At 38.0% G+C, this 18723-nt stretch overlaps 1 protein-coding gene across 2 annotated transcripts; it reads left to right on the top strand.

The window, feature by feature from the left end:
- The first annotated feature begins 208 nt into the window (after positions 1–208).
- Positions 209–17121, top strand: C1QTNF3 (C1q and TNF related 3). 2 transcript variants are annotated; one of them, XM_040541814.1, is made up of 6 exons: positions 209–819; positions 5803–5914; positions 8106–8260; positions 11883–12012; positions 13493–13592; positions 15077–17121. In XM_040541814.1, exons 1-6 carry the CDS (start codon positions 532–534, stop codon positions 15234–15236), a joined length of 945 nt encoding a protein of 314 aa, XP_040397748.1. In that variant the 5' UTR covers positions 209–531; the 3' UTR covers positions 15237–17121. The 2 variants fall into 2 exon arrangements, with proteins under 2 accessions (XP_040397748.1, XP_040397749.1); XM_040541815.1 differs by having other exon boundaries at positions 213–615.
- Positions 17122–18723: the final 1602 nt, after the last annotated feature.

Here is an 18723-nt window from a genome sequence, read left to right as displayed (position 1 = left end):
GATTTTTCAGACTGGGCTGACGCAGTTGTGTGTGTGAATTTCCTGGCAAATAAGGAAGGTGACTGTGTCCAAAAGACATTTTAGAGTGTGAATTCACAGCTTTTCCATGTCTAATCAGGGAACGTAAACCATTAGCCACATGTTCTCCATTTCCATCACATTTTTTCACACTTAAACAGAAACATGCCAAAGAAAAGGTGCTACATTCTTAATGCCCCCAAATAGGAACCACGGGAGTCCGTTAAATGCTGTGGCCATTTCCAGCATACAAATCAATTTTCCTTGTGGTGGTGAAGTGGTGAATAATGCCTGGTTTGTTTAAAGGAGCATGACTGATTTTGGATGAAGGATCCTGTCACTTTGGCATTTTTAGTTTTATTTATTGCACACAACCGTATAAAACTTGGTACTGGTCTCAGTGCCAGGCTTACTAGTGGAAAAGCTGAAAGGACCACATAACTCCTGGTGCAGCAAAGAGGTTCTCCTTCTGCAAGGCATTTTCTGGACTCCTGAGAAATTATTTTGAATAACATGGCAGAGAAGGATTTCATCAGTTGGCATCTGCTGGCTTTATTTTTTCTTCCATTTTGCCTGTGTCAAGAAGAATACATGGAGGTGAGCAGAAGATCTTATAAACCAGTGGCCAAAGTATTGCAAAGTCACCACCAGACTGGCCATAAAGGTTCCAGAAGCAGGGAAAATTTGAAACAGCGGAGTCAACTTATAGAGTGGACTGTTGCTAATAGCTCTTCTACAGACCAAAATGTCCTGAGACCAGAGGTAGATGATGTAGAACTGACTACCTCAGATAGAGTCCAGGTACTCTGAATTAATCTTCTAAAGATAACTTTAAAGCTAATGAGACTATTTATTTTTTTTCCTAAGATTATTAACAATATACTTATGAAATGAATTTTATTATAGCTGTATATTGGTCTGTATCCTGCTGGGTTGTTTTATAGGATCTTTAAATGAGTTGGCAAAGCCAGCAGTGTTTTTGGGACACTGGTAACAACATAGACAGAAGTCCTCTTTGCTGAAACTATGATACAATGCAATCATATATTGTAATATACAGTCTCTTAACTATTTCAAGGTACTACTTAATTAATATATTAAGTTTTAGATTCAGTTGACTCATTTGGATGTGAAGGAAAATTGATTTGTAGAGATATTTAGAAAGATTCAATTAGAAGAGAATGAATTTCATTGAAAATTATTTATATAAAGTATATTCTCTTGGGCTTGAGACAAACATATTGAAACTCTTAGTATTCAAAATTATTATTCTAAGGGATAGTTTGAAAACCATCAAGTATTAAAGTGTTTGAGATCTGAATAGATTTAATAATGATATATATCAACCTAGTGTCAGTGGAAAAAAGATTTGGAATGAAACTTTTAAAATCATCTGTAGTACCTGCTTTTTAAACTGTGGGTCTTTTTATGCCTTTTACATGGCATTTTATATGTTATAATCATTAGCTCACAACAAAGAGATAATTGCATAATTTGATTATACAAAAAATATTGCAATCCAAATTAAAAATGAAAACGGAAGGGTAGAAGACAAAGCTTTCCCCAGCACAACAAAATGATACTCAAATGAAATTTTTGTTGATTGATATTTCTTAGAAACAAGAACATGAGTGTTTTGCTCTTATTTCTGATAGAAATGTTTGAGTCTTATGCAGTCCACAATTTATCCCTTGTGATTTAAAACAAATTTTCAGTTTGAACCATAACATTTTGAATTCCAAAAAATCATGGACATACAGACAAGTATGGAATAACAATCTACTTCATGATAAGCAGAGGGGAAATTTGATTTTAATCCTGTTTTAGGTTTAAAGAACTGAAACACATCTGAGTAAAGGAATGAATTTAATACACCACTATATGCCCTAAATATAAATATATCATTTAATTTTTGTAGTGCATTGCATTTCATATTTCTTGAGCAGAAATTACATGTTCCTATAGTACACTCAGCAAGATAGACATTTAACTGTAGGTATGCTAAATTACACTTGCAGTATACAAACAGTGTAAGCAAACAGATATATATATTCCAATGAGTCAGTTACCATGTGTGTTCCTCTTTACTGCATAGAGAATTGTACAGCTGCATATTATAGACCATATATTATTGGTAGTTAAAGACAACTACTAACAAAATATCATATAATGCAGTATTTAATGCAGCATAATGATTTTTTAAGGTTAAAGCTCTCAATCACAGAAAGTGCCACTGTTTTTTGGGTGCATGTGTCTCTCATCAGAGAGTTTAGTACATGTGCGGAGTTGCCTGCTGGGAGAAGAGGCTGTGACATTAAAAATGAGCCCAGCAAGCCTGAGTACAGCTGATGGCAGTCATTTACCTGCCAGTCCCTTCTCTGGGAAGCAATCTTTTTCTGGGGAAATGATGCAAGTTTTGGCTTACTGAAATGAAATGGAGCACTAGCAGATGCGTGACAGGGCCAATCCATCACCGAGTGGCTGACGCAATAGGTATTTTCCATCTCCAAACTCCAGGGATTTCCAGGCAGAGAAAGAAAAGAGATGGTAAAGACTTGTTTCAATTTATGTCAAACTTCTCCCCTCCCCCTGAGCTATCTGAAAGCTGTTTTGCAGCTGCTGAAGACAACCGGTCTGTGAATGGAAAGGTTTCACCCCTAAGTCCTGCTTTGCTGCTTATCCTAACTGTGAGTGGAGAATATAACCATCTAGTAAAAGAGTTTTAAAGATCCTATTCCCTGTTGTGGCACTGAGATTATGGCATTTGTCTTTACTGCACTGGGTAAGAGGTCAGTTTCCACACCCCCAGTAACTTATGAAAAATATAATGCATATTTCTCAAGCACGTGTTTTCTTAATAAATGGGGAGAGCCATGCTAGACACATTTGCCCTTTTTAGCTTGCTCCTTGAAAACCTTCAGGTACTAGTCAAACTACTGGTGTTTTGTCTTGAATTCTGGTGGCTTGTTTATTTCATTGCTAGAAAAGGGGCATGGAGGACATTAGTGCCCACAAAGAAATGCTATTTTACATTCAGAACAGGAGCCAAGGACAGTGGCTGTACATTACTTGTCTCCTGCATTGTCTTAGCACAATGGAAACCCATCAAATTAATTAGGAATTGAAAAACGATTGGTTCTCTTACTATGATTAGTTCACATGTTTAAATTAAGGGAATTTTATAGGCCATCTGCTGCCTAGAACTGCCTCCTATACACTAAATCCTAGGAAATTCAACAAATATCCGCAGTGTCATTGTTTCCAGTTTTCTATCTTTATTGGGATATCAGTGTGGTAGATATATTTCAAAAGCCCCTAAATCATACTCGTGTTCCGAAAGCAATGCCAAAGGATTCATTGTGCAATAAAATTTATGTGCAAATGGCTGCATAGGACACCTTTGGCAAGTAGGCTGTAATTAATCTCTATGTCCCGTTTGGGTGTAATTTTACATTAGCCACAGCTTTTTAAGTGTACTTTTCATGAAGTTCTCTGTTTTCAGAGATTAAAAAAAAATCCTCGATATTGATTGTTCTTGGCAGCCAGTTATGAACATTTTTTTCTTCCTCGTCAAAGGATTAGTAAAGATAATAAGTCAATACTACTTTATGACTTCCATAAGTAGCTATTTTCAAGTCAGTGGGACTGCTCTAGTACAACCAGGCTGGCAGGACTTTCCCCCTTTCACACGTAATCTGTTGAGTTTTTGGAGAGATTATGTCAAATAGCTTTTGGCTATGACCAGCGCTGGTATCTGTTTTGCAATAAAACTACTGCTTATCTGATAATGTTGGCCAGGATTTCAGTGCATTTTGTAAGAAAATAAATCTTACCTGTGCAGAGACTTCCATGTGCCTGAGGTAAGGTTTTCTGACTGGACTCGTGCTTTCCCTTACCAATAATCCACAGTTCTAAGTATTTAGGTATTTCCAGGCTGATAGTACTTATTTGCTCTTGGCAGAAGTGTATATAGTTGGCTGTCTCGTTTAATATGAATATCAAGCTCTATCAAAGAAAAAGCTGGAGATTTTATTCTTCGCCCATACTTGACATTAGCACTTCTGATGGTGCAGAATGTTTGCACGGTTCCAGTCCTCTTGTCTTTGGCTCCCTTTCAAGAACTGAAAATGAACTGAAAACAGGGTTACTTCTTTTGTCATATTAGGAAACACTCGAACAGTGTGTCTGGTGATTATCAGTTAAGTTCTTTGTAAAAACAGGGAGAGACAAAGCAGCGAGAAAGATACAAACAGGTGCTCCAGGAAGAGATAGTCCAACAAGTAGAACTCATTTTTCTCATACAATATAGACCTTATCAAAATGAAGTTGAAAATCATCTCGTTGACCAAAATCCCATAAATCCAAAGCTCTTCTGCCCACTGGCAAGTCTTAACATTTCCACAAGTCTTTGAATATGGAGCACATTTGTTGAAATGTCAGGTCAGCCTTTCCTCCCATGGTAGCTTCACTGTCCGTGGTTCCAGATGCAGAGGGAACATGTCTGTGGCATTGGAGGTGTAGCAGTATTTTGTTGGCATGAAAGTTGTTTTCTGTATTTACGACATAAATTCCCAAGCCTTTTGAAATGAATGAATTCTGAGAGTATGAGTTCTAGAGGCATGCTTGGAAGAGTTCAAAACACGGGCAGAAAAGCAGTGTTTCAAATCCAGCTGTTGACCTTGAGGGCAGGAATACAGCACATCTGCATGTTCATTTGGCAGTTCCCATCTCACCAGAGGATCATTTGCTGCTGTTAAACCAACAGGTCTGCATTAAGCGAGTAATTTGAGGATGATAAAGATGATGGAAAAAAAGGAAAGGAAGACCTAGGAGAATATTGAAAGAAAAGATGTAGTTGGAACTATCCCCCTGCAGAATTTGAGAACTGCAGATTTGCGCCTCTGGATAATAGCAAAAAAATTGTAAGGAAAAAACAACAAAGTAGGAAAAATGAGGAAGTAGAGAAATAAAATCAAACCTAGTACTTCTACCTCAGCTGACCCATCAGAAGTTTTGTGACCACTGAATCACCACAATGCCTAGTTACAAAATCTAACCAGGATTGAATGAGACTCCACTAGTATAAATACAATAATTTAGGAAAGAAAAGCACTGAAATAAAGCTATTATCAAACTACTATTACAGAAACTGAGCTGTTTGTAGTAAATGTATTAGTTTACTTGTATTGTACCTTGGCACTTTTTTAGGTTCTCCCAGCTTTAATAGCCTGTAAATATGCAAGTCTGAGAGCTTTAACAGGAATATGCTGCGTTTTTGAATATCTCCTTCTGGCAGTCTGACCCAGTTTTCTTAATGCTAATTGAAGAATTGTTCATTGCTGATGGCCAAATGGAATCCCTTTTTTTCCTGCCATTCATTGCTCCTAGCCTTGTTTGCCAACAAAAGGTCAGCAGAAATGTGGGATCAGTGAAAAGCAAGATAGGAACCTAACTGAAATATTCAGCTAACTTTCATTACTTGGTATTATTTTATTTTCAAAACCCCCACTGCATTTGTTGACAACATTTTTCTTTTGTATATTTATATTTATTTAATACTCATATAGGTCTTAGAACACCTGAAGAGCTTTTGCCTTAAATCTTCCAGAAATAACATCTTTAGGGAAAACCCACGTATGGGAGATTTCATTCCAGATAAGAAATGTTTTGAAAACTTAGCAAATATATAAACAGAGTCTATGCAATGAAAACCCTGTAAGTGACATATATATGATCAATGCACTCCATGAACAAGTTAATTAAAATTTATTTTTGTGCACTTAGCCGCCGCAAACTGGACCGCAGAATCCAGACTGTAGTTCCTGCTGCCGTGGTGACTTTGGAGTTCGGTTATACCAAGGACCCCCAGGACCTCCCGGCCCCCCTGGGATGCCAGGTAAAAAATGCACTTTAATCTATTTTTGAACAGTCTAATTACAGACTACAAGTTACAGGCTATTCTCAAAGTACCAGAGAATGGTCCAATCAGTATCTGGGGACAGATTCAGAAGCAAGTTTTTTCTATAAATTCTTGGGACGACAGAGGTTTTCAGTAAGACTCTAAAGACTTTCCCAGTGTAAAACTAATTGTTAATAAAAATCAGCTTTCAAAAATTCATACTGAAATTAATCTCCTTATGTTTCTAGGCCAAACTTTTCTCTCTTCTTAAAGCAGCATGAAGCTTCCATTAAACTTGGAAGAACTTGTTTCCTGGAGTTGATTATTGCTTTCACCTTTGAATAGTGAAGCAATAATGGATTGCTGGATAGCAATGCTATTGTGTACTGTATGTAGGAGTTTTTTTCATCTGGCACACTGCTAGCCAGATTTTTACAGAGACACACATTCTCCTATTTTCTCATGGAAACTTCTTTTTCTTCTTTCTTGCTGTCTTCCACAATAAGAAGTAGTTTTTCTTTAAATTAAAAATGCACACAGAAGAACAGAATACACAAAACTAGAAAAAGAAGAGCCTACAGAAGGGAAAAAAGATAGTTGTATGTTTGTCTGTTTGCTACAGCAGCTACCTTCAGGGATTTGAATATGACCACTCCTAAAGCAGATGTGTAACGTAAATGAATTTAATGGTGAGGCCTCTTGTTCAGAAATACTGCATTACGTACTAATACATAGTCAACTTCTTAGAAGTTGGACAATATTTTTATTACACCCGCTCTTTTAAGGCTGCTGGTCAATACAGTGGGGCACAACCCAGTCCCAGCTTTGCCCTTTCTTCATGTCAGGATGTAACTCCGTCACACTCTTGTGTTACCAAAGGATGCCACAAATGTGTGGCCAGTGGCAACCTTACGCAGCCTAGAATTTCTGTTTCATTCAACTGCTGCATTTCCTATCATTGTGTGCTTGAGGGGAATGACAACAGCTGTTCTTCCTTTGATTGAAACAAATACCACTTGTACACTTCTGTTCTGAGCTGTTAGAAAAGTAGTGCTGTTCTTTCAGGAAAGATCATTCTTGTTATTTTTAGGAGTTACTGATTTCTCCATTCAAACAAACAAAAAATTGGTTGATTTCTTCTATCCTCTAGCTTCTTAGTTTGAAGTCAATTTTTTCATAGTACAAAAACTTTGAAGAATCATGTATTCAGATTTGATCACAGACAACATAATTCTTCTTGTAAATTCATAACTAAAGTGACTAATCAGAGAACAAGCAGAGTGACAAAGAATCTAATTTAAATTCACATTGAATTAGATCAATGATGACACCAATTAATCCTCTGAGTACTTAATTGAAAGGTCAGGCTCTTGCTTCAGTCAGGCATAATAACTACTCAGTTATTCTGGCCAACTTTAATATTTTGTCAGTCGCACAGTCACACATGTTTGCTCAGCAATTTCCTCAGTAAACATTGTGAAGTAAGTAATACTGCAGATGCAGAAACACATTTTTATAATGACCCTTTTTATAAGAAGCCATCTCAGAAAAGTTTCATTATAAGGTTTTTGTCTTTAAATCTAGCAACAAGCAATCAACCTCTTCAAGCTAACCAGCACCCTAAGAATGTAGCTCCTCCAATTTTTCACACCGATGGGTCATTTAACTAGCTTAAGATTACACCCACTCTCCACTTGTGTAGACAACTTCTTCAGACAGCAAACTGTTCTTCAAAATTATCTTATCCTATCCTAGTTAACTTGAATCAACAGGAAATATGTTTTTGCACAAAAGAAAAAGCAAGAGTTTATATGCAGGCTACCAGGTATGTGTCATCTGGCAGTGGCCTTTCCTTTTCCTAAGCCTCACATCCACTGAGGTCTCCTCCTTGCATACCTCCCCAACAATGCAGTGACCCAAGACACCTGCAGTTTACACAGAAACACCAAGGTAGCATGGGGATTAACTCTTAAACACCAATGTATGTCCTTCTGGAAACATGCTCATCAAAACCCTTACCTTCGTCTTAACCACACAACTGTTTCTTATCCATCACAACTCAATATGGGTTTTGTTATGAAAAGTGTATGTGTTGCAAACTGGTAGAAAAAGACCCTGTCACAGATAGCTGTTAAAATGTATTATATGAAATAATTGAAGTTAAACAGAAAACTCTGTTTCTTTCAAGGAAATCATGGAAACAATGGAAACAATGGAGCAACTGGCCAGGAAGGAGCCAAAGGTGAGAAAGGAGACAAAGGAGATATGGGACCGAGGGGTGAGCGTGGCCATCATGGACCCAAAGGCGAGAAGGGTTACCCTGGGATTCCTCCAGAGCTACAGGTACAAATCTGTTTGTGTCTGCTACAGCAGTAACTAATGCAGGATAGTTAAGTAAATCCACCTGTAAATGAATACAGTGAGAGACATATATATTGCATTTGTCATGATTGACAAATACGCTCTGCCAGATCTTCCTGGGAAAGAAAGACATCAGGGCTTAGCCTTTTTTAGAGTAAGTTTCCAGCTAAGAAATGGGCAGGAAGAAACAAATGGCTCCTTTTTATGACAGAAAGCCAGTACCTGGGTCATTAAAGGTGAATAACAGGGACTACCATTTTTCTATTAAGCTGTGCTATACACATAATTCTGTGCTTCCTAGGGCATATGAAAAGAGTAAAGGAGTTACTCAGCCTCATGCTTCTCAAGTCAGTCAGGCCTTGTGAGATTCTCATAAGCACATGTAAGCAAATCCTTAAAGTACTGGGTCAAAACCTTTGTGTGCAGCCCATAAACCTCTGGTTTTGAAAAATACCCTTCAGTTAGCTATCTGTGGTTTTAGAAGTCTCAGTGTCTGAAATATGTTGAGAAGCATGTAGGGTCTGCCTAGGAATGAGCAACCCGAAAGCCAGGAAAGCATAAAAATATGGGTTCGAGCCTGAGCTTATAAGCTTTGCTGAGAAATGGATATATTTGTCTGGGCTCAACACCGTGTTGACCTAATCCCCTAGCGTTTGGATTAGAGTTTATTCATGTCCCAGGAATTCAGCAGATGGTGGAGATCTTATATATATAAACCTGCAGTAGAGCAGAGGCATGGTATAGTCTTGTTCTTAAGGCAACCAAAAGCAAATAGGGCTTGTATAACTATGACCTTTGACTGCTGCTGAAAACGGGATTTAAGAGTTGCCCACACTATACACTGCAGTGTGAGGATATGTGAGTAGTTCATCAGCAGTAGCAGGAGTAGATTTGGGTATGTCTATGATACTGTGTAGCATAGGTGCTTAAAGCAAGATTTAGGTGCATGGATTTAGGTGCATGCCTTTGGATGTATCCCCCCTGGTATCCAGCTGCCACTGTGGAATGGGCTTCTGTAGGTCTTGTCAGATCAGTCAGCCCCATATAGGGGAATCCTAAAACACTTCAGATGGCGCTAGATACATTTGTGTGGGCACCTGGTTGGAGTTAGATTTAGCTCCAAATTAACATAGTTTAGGAGCCTACTTATGAGAAAAGCATCTGAACTCCCATTATATACTGATTATATATTCATTATATATTCCCATTTATAGTCATTGGGGATCTAGAAGAACAACCCACCTTAATCTGACGGTCAATGCTGCTTTTGGGCAGATGGGTCTTCACACTCCATGGACTGTACAGACTTGATCTCCAGAATCTATAGGGAAGTTTACATCCTCACTCACATGTACACTCTTAAATGGAAGTGTCTTAGTCCTGAGCTGATTCATACCCCCAAAGTCAGTTCACCACAAAAAGTACAAAATGGGATGTAGCAAACACGCAGGAAAAGGAATCCCACTTCCAAAACCTCCAACCATGAGCAAAAACAAATTTCTGATCTATTTACAAATCTACACCTTTTAACTGAAAGATATTGCTCTGAGTAACAGCCATTCATGTCTGTTTTATATCCTCATAAAAGTATGCAAATTAACAGCAAAATCACCAGTAGAGATAACCTGTGTAATGTGGGAAAATGACTGTAGATTTCGCGGCATTGTGTATGCTTGAATTCTCAGCCTTAGTTTGCATGAAGATGGAATAGTTGCACAGAATAAAATCATGATGAAAAAAGCTTCCAAAACTAATGGACTTTTGTAATATAGCAGAATTATATTAGCACCCTTGAAGAATTAACTGGGATTAACTTTATAGCTGAATATCTTGAAAAACATATTGGTTGTAATTACATTCAGCATAGACATTTTTGCAGTTTTAAAATGAGTGATCAGTACTTCTTCTTACGCATAGTGGTACGAATTTAATTGAAAAAAATAATAATGAAATGGCATAAATAGCAAAGGCTTACATATCAATACCTGTTTCCGTGTAAAATTCCACCACTATTTTTAATAGATGTGCTTAAAAATTCCCTATACTGTAGAGCATATCATTTCTCATTAACATCATGCTTAAGAACTTTAGAAAGTGGATAGATTGGCAAAAAACTTTTGAATACAATACTGTTTTAAGTACATAATTATTTTGAAAGACTTGCATTTCCATGTTGATCTGTTACTTCAAAATGAGACATAGGGAAAAAGGACACCTTTTTCAGCTCTTTTGGTCAGCCCAAGAAAATAGCTTGGGTTCAAAAAGAATGTAAAATGGAATCTAAAAAAAAAATAAATAAAAAATTCCATCAAGTGGCCATTACAGCTGCTTTGCTTTAACACATGATGAATTTTGATGTAATCCTGGCTGAGAAACAAGAAGTTAATTGTTTGCTGTCAGAGAAAATGTATCAAGTATGGATAAGGAAAATCAGCCCAAACTCTCAGCTCACATCTGGTGTGCCTCAGATTTCTGAGCAGATGGCTAATAATTTCCATTGTTGGATCTGACCTGGCATCTGATTTTGCCCTTTTCAGTTTTCTTCCTTTCTGTATCTGAAATCAAAAGAAATTTTGGGTGGTTTTGTGTGTTTGTTTGTTTGTTCTTTAATACCATTGTAGCTGGAATTTCATGAAAAATATTGTTTTTATGGAGATCATTAACAGCTGTCGTTGAACACTTTTCTTCTAAGAAATTAAGAGATAATAATAAAGTGTCTGTCAAGTCACTATTCAACTTTCTGGCATCCAGGTGTGATTCTGCCTATACCCCAACCGCTGACAATCAGATGGGGGGATCACAGACTTACAGAAGAGATAACCTCCTCTACCCATGCAAAATAGTTCTCTATAGGTCATTCCCTGGTATCTTACTGAGAATAATCTAAATTGTCTAGTGTGGGAGGTTTTGCACTGCTTCTTGTGAAAAATTTTCCATGGCTAATGTGTCCCACTGCAAAGTATAATATGAAGTTCAAGCACAGTTCTCGCTTTCTTAGTTTCCTCTTTTGATCTCCACCACTCTCTGTTGCCATGACTGAGGGGTACAGGGCAAGAAAGAAAAAGTGTTGATTGCTGAATTCCACTCACTGAATGTTTAGAAGACCTCTGATAAAAATGCCTGATGCATCTCTGTAGGTAGTTAGCAAGAAACACCAATATGTATGGATTTTACCAAGATTATTTTTTCACACATTCAGTTAAAAGCAATATCCAGCCTAACTGCATTGGGGAACATATAAAAACTAATTACATCACATGTATCAAAAACACCATACATTTCCATACCAGTTGTCTGTTGCATCATTCTAGAGAGAGTCAAAGGTAAATAAAATCCCAAACTAAGGTTCTGCTCTGCAAACTCTTGCCCATACACTTACCTTTACAGTCATGAATAGTCCAATTGAACGTAAGAAAGCTAGCACTCTTCCAGTTTCTTTCAATGGGAGTTTTGTTACTGGTGTTTAATGGCCTTGGAGCAGACCCTAGAAGAACATCTCTGTCAGGAAAATAAACAGACTGCAAATACAGGAAAAAATTCTGTAGCTGATTCCTCTATACATGTACACGTAACGGACGACTGACTGAGAACTGCGTTTTTCCAGGTTGCTTTCATGGCTTCCATGGCTACTCACTTCAGCAACCAGAACAGTGGGATCATCTTCAGTAGTGTCGAAACCAACGTTGGAAATTTCTTTGATGTTATGACTGGGAGATTTGGTGCTCCGGTGAATGGTGAGTGCTTGCAAAACAAAATAATGCAATTCTGGATCTCTGGGGAGAAGTGTGATTAATAATGGTGAGAAAACAGTGCTGCATTAGCACAAGGAACTGATGAGACATCATGATTGCCACTTGCTTTCAGGGAAATTGTATTGGAAACTGAGCAAGCCAAGAGAAGGCTTGCTAGCCAGCGTGACTAGTGCTAGCACAAAGGCAGAAGAAAGAGGCATTACCAGATCTGGGGAAGGAGCAAGATGGTCTGCTTTGAGACCTTTAGCCCTTCTGCCACTGTGATGGTATAACCATGGCCACATGTCGCAGCAGCTTCTCATCCACCTTCTGCCTCTAGTCATTCTCTCCATCCTTGTTTTCCCTTGAATCTGTCCATCTGTGAGCAGGCCAACAGCAGATGTGTCTGGAACCAAGGCATTACAGTTTTTCCTGAGCTATTTTTCTGCTACGTCAATCCCCCCTCACAGCTGTGGCACAGGAGAAACAATAGGAGATGGGGGAGAGAGGGCCATAACCAACACGCATGTAAGCAAAGCCTAAGACCATCTTCCTTCACTTGGCCTTTCTCACCCTTCCATTCATTTACCCAGAGCTATGAGAAGTGATGTTAGATTAAATGGAACTTAGGCCCTCCAAGCTTGCTGTGGCACTTGTCTTACTGGTGGCTAGAGGTATAGGTGATTTACTCACAGCTGCCCACTTTGGAGCTTACTGTATATGTGGATGTTAAATTTTGATCCACAATGATTCAGCAACTTTGATGCATACTCCAAGCTCCCACTGTAGGGTCAGTGCTACAGAATTACTCTGTAATTCTGTAAGAGCAGGAGCTTGTCCTCTCTCCTGTGGGTGTTTTGTATATCTCATGATACATGACACAGTTGCACAGACAGCATTGGCACCTTTCAGACAGTGAAAGAGCTATAACGAAAAAGGGTGATGGCAAGGGATGTGTTGTGCAAACAGAAGAAGTGGTGGCTATGCCTGCATTGTTCGGGATGTGGCATGGCCAGTAGAGCAGCAGTAAGTACCAGCAAGTACTGCTAAAACTGCTCATGCCCTGACTGGCTAAGGCAAGATGCTGGCTGCATGACAGCCTCTGAGGCTGAGCCCAGCCTGGCCTGGAGGCTGCCCTTTTAGGAATGGGCAGCAGCAAGAAAGCAAGGAGAAAAAAAAAGGTGAAAGAGAGGTCACAGGACTCAGCCTCTGGGAATTTCTCTTTTGGTGAGATGAGATGGGCAGTCCTGTCATGTTCAAGTAAAGTTATTTCTCTGGAACAGGATGTTGCTTAGCCCCTGCCATAGGCAGAATAAAAATGAATCAGATTTTGGTGTCACTACAAGCAGAAGAAAAATACTCACTGATAACTATAAGTGAATTTTGGTCTCAACTGTTCTGCTTTCTAAGCAAGAAGCACAAGCCTGCAGTGTGACTACCTCCTTCTAAAAAGAAAACATACTATATTTTGCAATCTTTTCAGGGGTGTATTTCTTCACCTTCAATATGATGAAACATGAAGATGTGGAGGAAGTGTATGTGTACCTGATGCATAATGGTAACACAGTATTCAGCTTATATAGGTAAGTGAAGGGTCAGGCCATTCTCACTGCAAAAGCCATGTTTGCATAGATGTGATTGCTTGCTCATGTTTCAAAAAAATATTAAGTTGTTCTTTTTTTGAAGAAATTTGGTAGGGTGAATTAACCAACTAAGAAAAAGTATTATATTTTGGTCTCCTCAACTTGCAAATTTGGATCCTACCTGACACAGATCCTGGACCAAAAATTCTGCCTTCATCAGAAGTTCCTCAGTGATGAGGGAAAAGGAATTAGCACTGCAAGTCAGGGTTGGAGTTAACTGGTAGCATGAAGTCATTCTGCTAATACACATCTTCATCCTCATTTTGTCTGTCAGAGAAAGGGTGTAATGAGTGTTCAGCAGCCAATAATAGTATTGTGAAAGATTAGGGGAAAGATGTTTACTTTAAAGGTGGAGAGCATTTAAACTGCAATAGTGAGGATGGGTAAGAAGTGAAGGTGTTCCACTTACTAGCTTTGTTATCTTCAACACACTTTGAATAAAAAGTTTCTGAACTTTTATGAAGTTTATATTACTTGCAGAATCATCAAGAATAGGATCCACTTGTAGCTTAGCGACTCCTATAAGGACCAGATCAAGAAGCTTGTACCCAGGTAGACATCTGAAAAAAAAAAAAAAAAGTGTTTGGAAAAATGTTATTTGTTTAATACCAACAAGAGGTCTGTTGCCAAAATCAAGTCTTTCTCCAAAGCCTGAATAAATGGATGTGAAAGCTTAAATTCAACACACTGGATTTTAGACACTTAGATGACACTGGCTTCATTTAAGCTGCCTTGTTGAAGCTGCTTCTTCAACAGCCAGTAACAGAAGCACCACTGAAGGGTGCTTCATTCCCAATAGATCTTTCCTTCAAAACAAAAAGCACCAAGATCTCTTCCCCTAATGTATTAATATCAGAAAAGGCAACAGATGGAGGAAAGGGAACTAACACACAAATAAATTGGTGGGTTAGCCCACACCATACACACCGAAGTTCCAACAAAAGACCTCAGGATGGTGCAAACTGCCTGTCTCCACCTGTTGCCTGTGCAGGGAGCACGGGGACTCACCTCATAGGAGTCTCCCAACCTAGAGGCATTTAAAATTGTCTTGGATGAATCACAGGAAAAGAGAGAGCATCACAGGAAATCTGGAGTGTTGTGAAGAATGAGCAGAAATCTATTTTAAAGCATAAATTCATAACTGTGTCATGGGGAAAACAAAAACAAAATCATATAATTTAAACTTCCAGAATTCCAGATTTTCAGAAAGGAATGATACAATTATATAAGGTGCAGAGGTTGTCTAACAGACCAAATGCACAAAAATGCCAAAGTTTCCGCATAAAGCTGAAAAAATGTTGGCAAGCCTTTCCAGGAAGTTTTGCTCAGGATAACAATGTGCTTTCTCAAATTCATTTTTTAAGTTGTTTGCATGATCGTTGCTGACAAAGAAAAAACTGATTTGTTAAAATATCCATCCTTAGCTATGAATCAAAAGGGAAAGCAGACACTTCAGGAAACAGTGCCGTGCTAAAACTTGCCAAGGGAGATGAAGTCTGGCTGCGAATGGGAAACGGAGCTCTCCATGGGGACCATCAACGCTTCTCCACCTTTGCTGGGTTTCTTCTCTTTGAAACCAAGTAAAGAAAGAAACAACCAAGTAGGTGTTTACCTGAGGAAGCTTCTTACTGGGAACTGGCATTTTTCTTGGACTGTGGAATTGCATTACGACATGTAAAGATCAAGAAGGCTTGTTTTGATGCAATGTGTTGCTATTTCTGTATCAGAGACGAGCAGAATACACCGGATAGTTGACACAATTACAGATGCACGGAGGATGTATTGTCATCTAGGCTGCAGCTGTTCAATGTTGTGATTGCTGTCTTCTCCAAAGCGACTGAAAAACAAAGGGGAAGGAGTTTTAGTAATTTAGAGAGCAGTTTGCACAGTAAAGCCAATTTTGTCTGTAAATATACTCTAGTTAAATATACACCAGGAAGTGAACAATGTTTTTCTGTTCTTTTATTCAGTTCTTATGACATGTTCATTTAAATTTGCATCATGGAAACAGGCCTGAATGAATTATAAGTAGGCTCAGCTGAGACCAGATTTAAAGGAAGCTTGGACTAGAATGAATTTTACAAATAGAAAGAAAAAAATGTGAAAATTAAGGTGTCAAGGATTCAGGTTTATTGCATCCCCATCTCAAACCTCTGAAGATAATTTTTCACAGATTTTTAGTACATATTTATGCTTACTCTCTCTAAAAAAAAAAAAAAAAAAAAAAAAAAAAAAGACTGTTAATAATTTAATAATTCTTGCCTCAGTAGGAGCTCAAAGCTAAGGTAACTTAGTCTGCAGGGTACATGAGACTGGACAGGGGAACCATAATGTTTCTTCCAAGCTTTTCAGTTGTTGAAACCTGATGTAACTGAATGCAAGCTGTCAAAGCAGAGGTATATAAGCTGGAGAAGTTGGGATATGTCAACAGCACAAACAGAGAAACACACTTTGTGAAGTTTGGAGCTCTTTTAGAAGGATGTATATTTTAGTATGGCATATTTACTTAGCAGCGAAGTTGTTGATACAGTTTTATTACCAACCTTCCAAGAGCCAGTATTTCAGGAAAAGACATTGCAGCCTAGCAAAGCAGCAGAGACCCAGTTCATATTTAACTGGTGAAAGCAGACACTGGCTGGCTTAGAAGTTCTGACCACAGTAAATCAGGTCATTCTTCATCATTAATATTTCATTAATATTTGCCACCAGTTTTTCAAAATTTGGCTACCTGAAATCCTGTCTTGCTATTTTCTTTTCCTCAGAATCAGCACTGAATATACTAAAACAATATTGAAGTTTGTATATATTTTCTGCACATTCTGTCTCTCCACACGCAAGCTAATGAAATACAAATTACATTTTAAAAGGGGATCACACATACATTACCTGTCATTAATGTGTAACAAGCAGGTGGGGTTAGGGCAATATATATCTGAAATTCTCTTCTGTTGGCTAAAGATACCATTATCTCTCCAATAGAGAAAGTGAATCAAAATCTGCCCTATCAGTGTCCGTGTTCTTGTACGCTTTCCTAGTGTATGGAAACCATGTCTTATGATGAAAAATGCATGTTGATACTTGATGATTATGACTTGTGAATTTTTTAGTTTTATGCATCAACCACTGAAAATATTAGCTTTAACGAACTGTCCTCTGATGACTTTTATTTTTTTTACATGATTTTGGGTTGGGTTTGCACCACATAAGTTTTCAAAACCTGAGACCATGTTATTTTAATTAGTATTTTAGTAACATTCTGGCATGCCTTCAATTTAAAACTCACTCACCAGGTAATCAGAAAATGTTATTCTTCTGGAGTAAGTGCACAAGGTGCATGAGATATATGGCACCATAAACTAAGGTTCACAGTCAGAAAAATCTTGAAAAAAAAATTATTTCTTGTTTGTGTTAGGAATGTTTGCTTACTTTGTAAAACATATATCTACCCAATAAAGATTAATAGACATAAAACTGCAATGGTTTGTTCATATCATTATTTACTATAATCTATCTGAGATCAGCCAAAGACAGCTACCGTTTGGAGATTACAGACATATATTCATAATATGTATTTCTTAAGCATTAATTTAATTAATCTAAACTGGAGAAAGACAGTACTAAGGATCAAAAATATATTCATTTTTTATATATATGCATACATAAGAATTTAAATCCCTGAGATTTTCTTTAAGGACTTCATTTTCTTTTGTGGCATGGCCGCTATAATTCATTTTGGTCAGAATAAAGCACTTACAAATGATGATACATACACTCATTTTAAGGTTCTTTACATTATCTCTTGTAATGGCCATGATATAAAAGAAAGCCAAGTTTTACCATTCTCATTTTATGTCATTTTCATGAGTTTTGTACAACTTGGACTGCTAAGACAGGGTGGAAGGCAACTGAGAATAACCATGAAAGCTTTCTGATGACAGCAATGTGGTCTCAGTTCCAATGTTAAGAGTTTTTTTTACATCAAGGTTGAAACTTCCAGGCATTTATAAGAAATCTCTACAGACTTTTCTCTGCAAAGTTACTGCATGTAATCTCTGCTGACTGATTGCTGTGATACTTTACATTTTAATGGTTAACTTACATATTAGTTTCGAAGATCCTTCAAAATATAGCAGCTGATGTAAAAATCCATGTGTGTGTTCCCATCCCTCAAAATATTATCAAGTTTTATATTCAGTAAGTCTTGTGGAATATGTGTGTTTGTCTCAGAAATGTTTATGAAAATTAGTCACCTTTCCACTGCTGTCAATAGTTGAAAGTCTTTAAGAGATACTCAAGAAAACAAAACAACAACAACAACAAAATAGTCTAGTTACAAAGACTTTTCTCCTTTGTTTTAAAATAAGTGATTTTGATTTCTTGTAGTTTGTGTTACAAGTGAAAAAACTCCTGGAAACTCAAAAACACTGCCCCACACACAGTTTGTGCCATGCTCTGTATGAATCGCCAGCCCCTACTCCTGGTCCTCCTTTCTCCCAAGACCCAGGACCGCCATCCCCCCGTGACACTGCCCTGCCTCTCGGCAGCAGCCTTGCAATGCGGCAACTCTCAGCTCCAGCTGCATTAGGAGCGTTAAGGGCAGCATTTTGCAAATGGCTGCATGTCACTTGAGAGATGCTGGTGACATGAGATGAAACCTAACTGAAGGAAAATGTCCTAGGTCTGGGTCGCAGTTTCACAATTGGTGTTATAAGAAAGCAGAACTTGCCAAGAAAGAGAATTTGGTAGGAAGCAGTTTGCAGGGAAATGTGTAAGGCAGAAGCAATATGGAGTTTAGACTTCAAGTGAGCAGAATGTAGATGAGTGCAAGAGAAAGGCAAAAACTTTTTGTTGTGGTCTCTGGTATGGCCTGGCAGTGCAAAGGAAATGCATGTCCAGAGGAATTAGTTGAAAAACATTGACATCACAAGAGTAAAGCTCTCAGAAAATTTATTTGTGTTTGATAAAGGACCAATGACTGAATATACTTCAATTGAAAACGTATATCTTGCATAGAGAGCTCTGTTAAATTCACCACTGATTCTGTAGTGAAAATGTATTTGAAAAATTTGTG

The sequence above is a fragment of the Cygnus olor genome, chromosome Z, assembly GCF_009769625.2.
Source record: "Cygnus olor isolate bCygOlo1 chromosome Z, bCygOlo1.pri.v2, whole genome shotgun sequence".
In the NCBI taxonomy this organism is placed as follows: domain Eukaryota; kingdom Metazoa; phylum Chordata; class Aves; order Anseriformes; family Anatidae; genus Cygnus; species Cygnus olor.
Note: the sequence above shows the minus strand (reverse complement) of the source record. Positions and strands in the feature narration are given on the sequence as shown.

Coding starts and splice junctions, on each gene's coding strand:
- C1QTNF3 (XM_040541814.1), top strand. CDS start 532: ATGGCAGAGAAGGATTTCATCAGTTGGCATCTGCTGGCTTTATTTTTT. Junction 8,261..11,882: donor GGATTCCTCCAGAGCTACAG/GTACAAATCTGT, acceptor GCGTTTTTCCAG/GTTGCTTTCATGGCTTCCAT. Junction 13,593..15,076: donor ACAGTATTCAGCTTATATAG/GTAAGTGAAGGG, acceptor ATCCATCCTTAG/CTATGAATCAAAAGGGAAAG.